Source organism: Bombina bombina, chromosome 4, assembly GCF_027579735.1.
Source record: "Bombina bombina isolate aBomBom1 chromosome 4, aBomBom1.pri, whole genome shotgun sequence".
Taxonomy (NCBI): domain Eukaryota; kingdom Metazoa; phylum Chordata; class Amphibia; order Anura; family Bombinatoridae; genus Bombina; species Bombina bombina.
The window spans coordinates 250,788,546-250,800,686 of NC_069502.1; the positions used below are offsets into that span (position 1 = coordinate 250,788,546).

At 37.3% G+C, this 12,141-nt stretch overlaps 1 protein-coding gene across 1 annotated transcript in view; it reads right to left on the minus strand.

The window, feature by feature from the left end:
- The window catches only part of KLHL6 (kelch like family member 6), a 219,812-nt gene extending 210,279 nt beyond the window's left edge, over nt 1-9,533 (minus strand). The window contains exons 1-2 of the mRNA XM_053709877.1: nt 9,274-9,533; nt 5,801-5,966 (exon numbers count right to left, since the gene is read on the minus strand). Coding sequence (XP_053565852.1) covers nt 5,801-5,966; nt 9,274-9,533 — 426 coding nt within the window. The remainder of the gene's footprint in view (nt 1-5,800; nt 5,967-9,273) is intronic.
- Nucleotides 9,534-12,141: the final 2,608 nt, after the last annotated feature.

Here is a 12,141-nt window from a genome sequence, read left to right on the forward strand (position 1 = left end):
AGTCTACACGGCACAGGAACCGAGAGGTGAGATCTAGCAAAGTGCTTATTCGGAAATCTGGAAGTAACTGGAGGTCAGTGTTTAGCCCATTTAAGAAAACCCCGTTAAGACATAACACAGAACTTCCATACAGCATTTCCACCACTCCACCTTATTTTTCATATCCGGGGAGCAGAGACTCTGTATATACAAGTATGTATATTTATACATTTACTCTGTAGTTTTTTTTTATATATACTGTAGACGTTCAGGCTTTAAAGTGTGTGTGTATATATACGAACTTAGCAAGTTATAATCAGTATATGACTTATCTTCAGTATTACTAATACTAATACACACCGTCCCTATCTCACAAAAATCTTTTTCTGCTGCTCAATATGTGTATATACACATATTAGCACATATATATATATGTATATAAGCATTTATGCTGCCATCGCTGTGCTACTCTGACGGCATCAGTATGAGGCTCCCATTGGAGCCTAGGGAAGCACGGTCTTGTGATGGTCCTAGCGAGCTCGCTTTCACATTGAGTTTAACATGTAATGTCAGCGCACATTAGCACTCCACTAGTAATCTATCCCTAAATATATTTTATATGCATAGTATTGGGGTTATTACCAACCTCCCTCTAGTCATTGGTGCAGCCATATTGAATTCTATATTTTTCTACATTCCAGTGCTGACCTATTTGCACAAGTGCAGGAACTCTTCTTCAGATACCTGTAACCTAGGTTCCAAAATGGCAGCACCCACGATTAGAGGAAGTATAAAATGTGTTTGTTTTTCATTTATTTTTTTAATAAATATATTCAGTTCATATACAGTACCCTTGCATTTCTTTATAAAATGTGAATAAAAACCTCTCCAAAAATAACACTTGTATATTTTTTCTCCTTTTAACAGGAGATAAAAAAAATACATCTTATAATAATAATAATTTGATAACAAATTAAAATAGTGTAATAATAATTCGGTTAAATCAATATATTGAAATGAAACCTTTTTATTCTATCTAAACAAACTATATATTCATTTAGCAAATGCTAACAAATGTATATTTGTTCTACTTAAATAATTAATGATATTTCCTCAAATAATATATATATTTAAATTTATATAATAGGAACATTAAAAAAAATTCTGTTACTTTCCTTCAAAGCTAACTCATTTTTATGAAGATTTAAGTTTAGAATTCTGAATAAGAAATTAAAGGGATACTAAACACAATGTTTTTCTTAGAGTATGGAGCTTGATGCCCCTGAAGGCTCGCCGGAAACAAATGTAATGATGCAGCGGTCAAAAGACTGCTGCTCCATAACTTGTCCACCTGCTCTGAGGTCGCGGACAGAAATCAACCCGATTGAATACGATCGGGTTGATTGACACCCCCCGATTGGCCGCATATCTGCAGGGGGCAGCAGTGCACCAGCAGTTCACAAGAACTGTCGGCATTTATTGATGTGCAGCGGACATGATACGCTACATTGTATCATGTCCGCTCGCACTATGTTAAATATACCCAGAGCGTGCCATTTTAATCAACTTTATAATTTACTCCTATTATCAAGTTTTCTTCATTCTCTTGCTATCTTTATTTTAAAAAGCAGGAATCTAAGCTAAGGAGCTGGGCCATTTTTGGTTCAGGACCCTGGATAGCGCTTGCTGATTGTTGGGTACATTTAGCCACCAATCAGCAAGCGCAGGTGCTGAACCAAAAATGGGCCAGCTTCTTAGCTTAGATTCCTGCTTTTTCAAATAAACATAGAAAGAGAACGAAGAAAAAATTGTAATAGGAGTAAATTAAAAAGTTGCTTAAAATTGCATGCTCTATCTGAATCATGAATGAAAAAATATGGGTTTAGTATCCCTTTAAGCTTTTCTTTGCCCTTGATATGAGAAAATGCAACCCTTTGGATACAATGTATTTCAATATAAAACACGTTAAGTAGAAGGTTGTGGGTGGCTATAAAACATTACAAACACAAAGAGCCTTCTTTCCTGTCAGATGTTTATGTATCTGTGTAAGCCAGGGTCAGCAATGCAAACATTATATTCTCTAACAAATTAGAACATGTCATTTTAGCATCTTTCAACTGAATAATTGTGGTTCCTCTAAACTGCTTTCAGCCAGCACGACAAAACAAGTCTCATTTCCCTACAAATACAGGCTAAAGGGAGATTCCACATTTTGACATCCGCAAAATAATTTTCACTCTATTAAACCCATAGCAAAGCATTTGCCCTGACATTTAAATTGCTATTTCATTTTCACTACATGCAATATAATCCTGGGACCACTTTAAGTGGGTCAGTATTGTCGGTCATACTTTGGGGTAGATTTATTAAGCAGCGGATGCTCCTTTCTACACCTATTGTTTCAGGTTTGCCTGAAACGGAAGTTAAGAAGCAGCAGTCGTAAGATCGCTGCTCCTTAACTTCTCCGCCACCACGATCGGGATGATTGACACCCCCACTAGAAATGTTTGTTCAATGATAAATGCAAAAGATCAAAGAAAGGAAGTCCCAGTAGCATAAAATAAATCCTTTATTCTTGGTTCAAATAAAATCAAACATGGAAATGCACAGCAAAGACGATGTGGAAGGTGCTGAGGGCGCAGCACTAACTGGCTTACATGTTTCGGAAATGATCCGTAGTCATAGCCTGTAGTGCTGAGCCCCACACCTGTTTAAAAACACTTCAAACAAATGTGATAGGTTAAAAAATACAACAACGCCCTCAAACTAAACCTGTGCACACCTGAATAATCACTAAATGCCTATACTGCTCACACTAATTAGCATACTGAAAGGATGTAATGTCGATAGTAGAAAAACTGGCAGTAGTATATACATGGATGGACAAAAAACTTTAAACAATATACTGCAAAATGATTAGATCAGGGACTGTATATGTGTGCCTGGATCTTACCTATAAACGTGTCATGTACAAAAATGCAGAAAATAAATGGATATGTTCCACTGAACTATATGAAAGCTAGACACCTAGCCTGCAATTATGAACATAGATAAAAATGTAGATATCTAATCTAATTATAAAGTAGATAAAAATGTATATACCTAATAAATGATAGGGTAGATAGTTAGTACTGGTAATGCTAAGTGTATATCTAATCAAATGATAAGGTAAATAGGATATACCGGGAGTGCCATGCTGACACCTATGCTGCATAGTGACTTAAAATATACTATGAATAATAACTAAAGAGATGTCCAAACGGATAAGCCCAAAAAGTATAATAATGGGAAAATCCAATTACAAATTGTTCATTAAGACATGAGAATAAGGCTATTCAATGTGGATGTGAATGCCTATAAAGTACAAATTCTTATTTGAGAGAATCCTAAAAATGGACAAGACTTAGATATATTAGTCATTCAGGGAACAAGATACCATAGGAAAAAATGGGACAGTGTAAGTGGGCACTGGATAATGGTCTAAGCTGACACCTACATGTTACTGGGTAAGATAAGAATAGATAATAGTTTGAAAGATGGCAAAAAAATATATATTAATCTTTGCCAGAACTTACATGCTGGAAAGTAAACTGCCTATGGCTAATTCTATTATACCCTGTAATTTAACTCCCTAGGTGTAGAGACATAAACAGTATCTAATAGATATATAGATGTGTAGGATACATAATCATTAGGGTCCACTGGACTAACCCACTATGCTACCAGGCTACACTCTTACAGTGATTAAACACTATCACTCTCTCATTATATATTGGAGACAATCACTTAGGAGAATGTATTAATAAATATATATGTGTGGCTAGTGTTGCGTGTAAAGTCTGATGCCAAGGCCTATCGCCACGTTATTGATGGTAATGTTGCAATAGACAGTCGGAATACTGGAAATGCCAATATATAAGGTATGGCAATAGTATAATAATAGTAAAGATAACACAATGTGGAAAATATATATATAAATAATTATATATATATATATATATATATATATATAAATCCAGTGGTGAAGGAATGATAATTCAGATGTAGTAAGGACTATGCACCTAGTAAGTGTAGAGGGCAACATAATCTATGTTCATAAGTATTACTCCCAGAGATTTAGAACATCATATCTGGAGTTGAGTCCTACAGGTACTCGTGTTCCGAGTGTGAAAATCCAAAAGGCTTCACGTCTGGCGAGGAGAGTATCAATGTCCCCTCCCCTGGTAGGTCTATTGACTTTTTCAATAGCACACCAGGTGAAGCCCTGGAGATTATTGTCATGATACACCCCAAAGTGTTGAACAATAGGGGTTGATGCCCTCTTGGTGTTAAATGAGGACAAATGCTCTCTGATCCTAGTGTTTAGATCACGTGACGTGAGTCCAACATACTGGATTTTACATAAAGTACACTCGATCAAGTAAATCACAGATTCTGTCTTGCAGTTCATGCAGGATCTGATCTCATATTCTCTTTTGGTTGCTTCACTTGCAAAGCCTTTAGTGATTTTAACAAAATCACAGGGTTTACATTTCCGATGTCCACATTTGTACATGCCAGGGTGTTTAAGCCAGGCACTTTGCTTGGATTTATCAGACTTTAATAGTGTGGGTGAAAGGATGGAGCCTAAAGTGGGGCTTTTCCTAAAAGCACATCTTAGACCTGATTTCACAGTATCCACTAATTTCTCCTCAGCCAAAAGCAATGGGAAATGTTTGCGAACAATGTCGCATATCAATGGATATTGGACACTATGAGTGGTGACAAAAGTAACCCCTTGTCTTCTTTGCCTGGTGTCCTGTTTAGTTCCCAGCAACTTTCCCCTGGGAATGATTTGAACCTGTTCCCTAGCTTTTCTTATGGCCTTGGGAGGATAATTCCTATCCCTAAGTCTCTTGTCCAGTCCTCTGGATTCTCTCTGGAAATCAGTATGCAGAGTACAGTTCCTCTTTAGCCTAGTGTATTCACCCTTAGCTATAGCAAAAGGGACATGTTTTGGGTGGCAACTGGAACCCAAAAGTAGAGAATTGCCCGAAATGGGTTTACGATAGATAGTCGATTTGACTGTGCCATTGTCTGTGGCCTCTAAAGTAAGGTCAAGATAATTAATGAATTTGTCATTAAGTTCATAGGTGAATCTGAGGCCAAACTCATTATTGTTAAGAAAATTTATAAACAGAGAAATACTCGTTAGGTCCCCTGTCCACACAAAGAGCAATGATAAATGCAGACAGAGTATGCTGCCGGCATTTAGCAAGGTCGAGTAGACATGATTTGCTACAGCAAATCATGTCCGCTCTACCTATAATAAATCTACCCCTTTGTCTTTAGAGAGAATGGATTACAGCTTTATTGGCACTGTAGCATTTCACTGGAACATTATTGTGGTATTCATAATAAATCAGGTTCTCTTAACTTATCTTCTCTTAAGCAGGGTTTATCCTTCATTCCATACCCTCACTAATGAACCATCTTTACATCTCAGCATCGCTTTAGAGAGAGGTCTTATCCAGTATTCCTTCATTACACCCTTTACTTGTACCCATCATATCTTCTTTAACTATTTACTCTCTGCAGCAAATCTATGTTTTTGAATGTACTACACATATTACAACTAAGGTGTCAGGATATCATTATATAGTTGCAAGGACTTCTACAGACTTATTCCTTGTGGAGTATATTTTGCACAGTATTATACTCATTATAGTGTCCATATCACAATATCTTTAATATCTATTTTTATTTGCATTTTATATTTTGTTGTACCTTTTGGATTGAAAAGTTTAATAAAACTACTAAACTTAAAACATATTTCACTGACCTGAAAAAGACTGGCTGCTTCTAAGACTTTCTGCACATTTGCTTTAGTAATCACTACTTTGCTGGTGTATGTGTAATCCAAAATGACTGCCATGGTTTCTGCATCCACTCCTTTAATAATAATTTTCTCTTCATATTTTTCTTTCAGCTCATTGCAGAACATAGCCCTATAGAGAACAGAAACCAGTATAAATTGTGAAGGAACATAAAGAAAGGTTACTGGATAACACAAAGGGCTAGATTGCTAATGAAGCACTATTTATCACTCCCGCTCGCACGCTAACTTCACTCAACTTCGGCTTTTTGCACACGTTAGGTACAGTGCGTATTACAAGTTGACAGTACAACGTTTTTCGGTTGCGCACTAACCCGATGCAAAAAGCCATTTTAACATATTCACCCTTAGGGGCCGATTTATCAAGTGTTGGGGCGGAAATGATCCGCTGTAGCGGATCAGGTCCGCCCCAACATCGATAAATGTCGACAGCATACACTGTCGGAATTTATCATTACACAAGCATTTAGTGTGAAATGCTAGTGCAATGCCTCCCCCTACACATTCGTGGCCAATCGGCCTCTAGCAGGGGGTGTCAATCATGCCGATCGTATCCGATTGGGATAATTGCTATCCGCCACTTCAGAGGTGGCGGATGAGTTAAGGAGCAGTGGTAAGTCAGCACCTTACACTTCAATGGAGAGTAAAAAGTGGAAAAAAAACTAACACCCAACAAGTCGTGCATAACCCGATAACATTTTCTCAAGTGCACTAACCCGACATGAAAATATTAATATTTGACATTCCAATGTTCTTCACATAGCAGAATATGTTTTATTTATACTTGAATACATATTTCTAAAAATATATGTTTTTTTTTTTTGTAAACTATATATCTATACCTATCTATCTATCTATATAAAATTATATATAGGTATAGATATATACAGATATATATAGGATTATCTATTTATAACATATTACCCTATGTGAAGAACATTGGAATGTGAACTATTCACAGTAAATATACATATGTATTTATATGTTTATATATATATGTGTATATACATATATAAACATATAAATACATATGTACTCATATATATATATATATATATATATATATATACATACAGTACATATACATATTTATATATATTTCTGTATATATCTCTATGTTAAAGCCCTTTGAACACTTCTAACTTTTCTTTGCAATTTTTTTAAAACTATTTTTTATTAGATAGCTTTATTATGGGTCTAACTGTACTTTTTAATGTATTTTTTATGTTTTTATTTGAACATAACAGTTAACCAGAGCTCTGAGGTCGTTCTAACCCTACATGCATTAAATGTAATTGCGCTAGAGTGTTTACTTTCATCTTGTAATACGCATGCTACTTCCGACGAACACAAACAACCACGATAAATCCAATACTGCTCGTGCGCCACTCGTAATCTGGCCCACAATCAGGTATAACAAGTTGCTGGTTAAAACATTTTAAAAGCATACCTAGATAGGCTTAGAAGCCACAATTCACTACTGGGAGCTAGCTGCTGATTGGTGGCTGCACATGTATGCCTCTTGTCATTGGCTCAACCAGTGTGTTCACCTAGCTCTCAGCAATACATTGATGCTTTTTCAGCAAAGGATACCAAAAGAATAAGGCAAATTTGATAATAGAAGTGAAATGGAATGTTGATTAAAATTGTATGCTCTGTCTGAATCTTGAAAGAAACATTTTGGCTTTTATGTCCCTATGTGGCACTTGCGTACAATCTGAAATACAGGTTTCCCATTTAACAGTTTGGAAGACCTAGTATTGGGTATTAATGCTTGCTGTTGTTCGTTCATAAAATGCTATAGAAATAAGTTAATGGAAATTAATTAAGGCTAACTAAATTAAAACAAAGAGTTAAAAATGAAAAAAAAAAGGTTATGTGTATAAATGTACATGTTAAGCCTTAAATGTAAAATTTGCATTAAAATTGTACAGCAAATCACTTAATTAAACGCTCCGGTACTTGAGACAACATTTTGTGCTCTTTTGGTTTTACGCTCGAGCTTTATCCAACATAAATTTAAAGGCAGTGCTTCTAGAAATATATTATCTGAGGGAAATTACACACCTGAGTTATCCAACACAAATACCGTATTTTGCACTGTATATAAAAGATATATTAACCATTGAAAGTTAAACTGAGTGCAAAAATCCAAGTGGTGTGGATTGCGCTCCAGCCACGCTAACAATCCATACTGTTTTCATTTTTACACTAAACTTGTAAAATAAAGAATAGTAAAAAATGTAATGTGCTTTCATTATTTATTTTGTTTGCTTTTTCTCTTAAAACTGGACGTGTTCTATCTACTCCACCAGAGTGGTTGAGGTACATACAGCACGCATAATAAGGAGTAATATTAAAATGCTGTATACAGTGCTAGAGCATTTTAGTATTGCACTGTTATTTGAACAGGACAACGGGTTCTGTTTTATAATCCACAGGTGGACAAAGTTCCCAGCCAGGGAACATATTCTTATTAACATGTTTAAAATACCACTCATAAATAGTCCACGAGAAGCAGATCTTTATTATAAACGCTACATTCTTTTTTCTAGTTTTACACCACGGTCAGGGAAGCTTCCACAATACATAAAAGTATTTAAATAAATATTAGTGCTGTTTTTACAGATTGTATGTTTTTGTACTCTAATTTCTATAATCTCTGACTAACACAACAATAATTCCTATATTTCCTACTGGTGCATACAGAGCAAACAGTGCATACTCTCTGCACCTGTTTGCTCAGCAAAGTTTCTGTCTGGGTCATGATGCAGAGTGGGAAACCCCTGATCATCCCCAGCAAGGATGTAAATATAGCAATGTCATCAATATACTGACAGACAGATAGATAGATGATAGATAGATAGATAGATAGATAGATAGATAATAGACAGGCAGAAAGATAGATAGATAGATAGATATTAGACAGACAGATAGATACTGTAGATAGATAGATAGATAATAGACAGATAGATAGATAGATAGATAGATAGATAATAGATAGATAGATAGATGATAGATAGATAGATAGATAAAAAGAAAGAAAGATAGATAGATGATAGATAGAAAGGCAAAATATAAGTTTTATGATTCAGATAGAGCAGGCAATTTTTAGCAACCTTTTAATTTAGTTCTATTAATACATTGACTTAACTCTCTTGGTATTTTTTATTAAAAAAACATATCTAAATATGCTCTCGAGCAGCAATGCACTACTTAGAGTGTATTGGCTATTGCTGGTTACACACACATTCCTCTTGTCATTGGCTCAGCAGATGTGTTCAGCTTGTTCCCAGTAGTGTATTTATGCTCTACAGCTCATTTTAACTATGCATTTAACCCCTTTACATGTGTTAAGCACCTGGTAACTTACAAACAATAAGGTAATTACTTTAAAATAAGGAAAAATGGTCACTCACCTAAAATAATTGCTAGCTGCGGCCAAAACCACACGATGACATGCAAACTCTTTATTGCAGACACATAGAACAACATCTGTGAGTGAGTTCTCTAACCTCAGGTTCTCCAGACCATTCTGAAGAGCCACAGTAAATCCAGTATCATCAAACTTTCTGTTGTCTCCATTAGAGTTTTCTATGAGTTCCCCAAGTTCTTTAGGGCACTCACTGTTCAGCGAAATGATAAAGTCATCTGAACTCTGTTCAATAGATTCTCCCATGTCGGTGTCTTGTAAGCAGTGTTGTATTATGATGCTTCTAAAGCTACTTCTTAAAATGCCGTTAGGTCACACTTAACCAGTAAAGAGGATTTCCTGCTCATGGCTCTCAAGTTATCTACAACTATCAGACGCAAAACAGGAAACCTTACGCTTTCATAATCTACAGTCTAAAAAGTCACTGCAGTTTTACTTATGTTTTTTGGTTTTCTATCTAGGACTGTGAAGTTATATATTAGTTTACAAGCTAGTTAAGTATTTGTAAATGTAAATGGAGACAGAACAATATATTTATCCAAGTACTTCTACTATAAAAATACATTTTTACAATTATAGCATCCTGTTGAAATACAAATCATATATATATATATATTATGGGCCAGAAGTGGAGCGCTTAATTATGGGGCACCCGTTTGCCCGTTTGCAGGCGCGGGATAATTCACCAGCCATTACAAGTGGCTGGTTATTGCTACCACCAGCTCTCGGTAGCAATTAGCGCTTAGTAAATTAACCAGAGATCCGATCTCTTGTTCATTTTCTAAAAGTGCCCCAAATGCCCTCAAAATAGAGGAAATTATAGGATTTTATTTTAAAAAATTTAGCATTTCTTTTAAATAAAAAAACAACTGCACTAGGCAATTCTTGAGGTCTAAAGTTGGTGGTAAAATAACTCAACACACAGACATTAATGTCTAAACAGTTGGCAACAAAAGTGAGTACACCCCTAAGTGGAAAAGTAAAAATTGGGCCCAAAGTGTCAATATTTTGTGCTGCCACCATTATTTTCCAGCACTGCCTTAACCCTCTTAGGCATGGAGTTCACCAGAGATTCACAGGTTGCCACTGGAGACCTCTTCCACTCCTACATGACAATATCATGGAGCTGGTGGATGTTAGAGACCTTGCGCTCCCCCACCTTCCATTTGAAAATGCCCCACAGATGCTCAATAAGGTTTAGGTCTGGAGACATGCTTGCCCAGTCCATCACCTTTACCCTCAGCTTCTTTAGCAAGCAGTGGTAATCTTGGAGGTGTGTTTGGGGTCGTTATCATGTTGGAATACTGCCCTGCGGCCCAGTCTCCGAAGGGAGGGGATCATGCTCTGCTTCAGTATGTCACAGTACATGTTGGCATTCATGGTTCCCTCAATGAACTATAGCTCCCCAATGCTGGCAGCACTCATGCAGGCCCAGACCATGACACTCCCACCACCATGCTTGACTGTAGGCAAGACACACTTGTCTTTGTACTCCTCACCTGGTTGCCGCCACACACGCTTGACACCATCTGAACCAAATAAGTTTATCTTGGTCTCATCGGACCACAGGACATAGTTCCAGTAATCCATGTCCTTAGTCTGCTTGTCTTCAGCAAACTGTTTGCGTGCTTTCTTGTGCATCATCTTTTGAAGAGGCTTCCTTCTGGGACAACAGCAATGCAGACTAATTTGATGCAGTGTGTGGCATATGATCTGAGCACTGACAGGCTGACCCCCCCCCCCCCACCCCTTCAACTTCTGCAGCAATGCTGGCAGCACTCATATGTCTATTTCCCAAAGACAATCTCTGGATATGATGCTGAGCACGTGCACTCAACTTCTTTGTTCGACCATGGCGAGGCCAGTTCTGAGTGGAACCTGTCCTGTAAAAATGCTGCATGGTCTTGACCACCATGCTGCAGCTCAGTTTCAGGGTCTTGGCAATCTTCTTATAGCCTAGGTCATCTTTATGTAGAGTAACAATTAATTTTTTCAGATCCTCAGAGAGTTCTTTGCCATGAGGTGCCATGTTAAACTTCCAGTGACCAGTATAATAGAGTGTGAGAGCGATAACACCACATTTAACACACCTGCTCCCCATTCATACCTGTGATCTTGTAACACAAACGAGTCACATGACACCGGGGAGGGAAAATGGCTTATTGGGCCCAATTTGTACATTTCCACTTAGGGGTGTACTCACTTTGGCCTAGATTTGGAGTTTAGCGGTAGCCGTGAAAACCAGCGTTAGAGGCTCCTAACGCTGATTTTAGGCTACCGCCGGTATTTGGAGTAATTCAAAAAAGGGTCTTACGCTCACTTTTCAGCCGCAACTTTTCCATACCGCAGATCCCCTTACGTCAATTGCGTATCCTATCTTTTCAATGGGATCTTTCTAACTCCGGTATTTAGAGTCGTGGCTGAAGTGAGCGTTAGAAATCTAACGACAAAACTCCAGCCGCAGAAAAAAGTCAGTAGTTAAGAGCTTTCTGGGCTAATGCCGGTTTATAAAGCTCTTAACTACTATGCTCTAAAGTACACTAACACCCATAAACTACCTATGTACCCCTAAACCGAGGTCCCCCCACATCGCCGACACTAGATTAAAAATTTTTAACCCCTAATCTGCCGACCGCCACCTACGTTATACTTATGTACCCTAATCTGCTGCCCCTAACACCGCCGACCCCTATATTATATTTATTAACCCCTAACCTGCCCCCCACAACATCGCCGCCAGCTACCTACAATAATTAACCCCTAATCTGCCAACCGCAAAGGGCCGCTACTTACGTTATACTTATGTACCCCTAATCTGCTGCCCCTAACACCGCCGACCCCTATATTATATTTA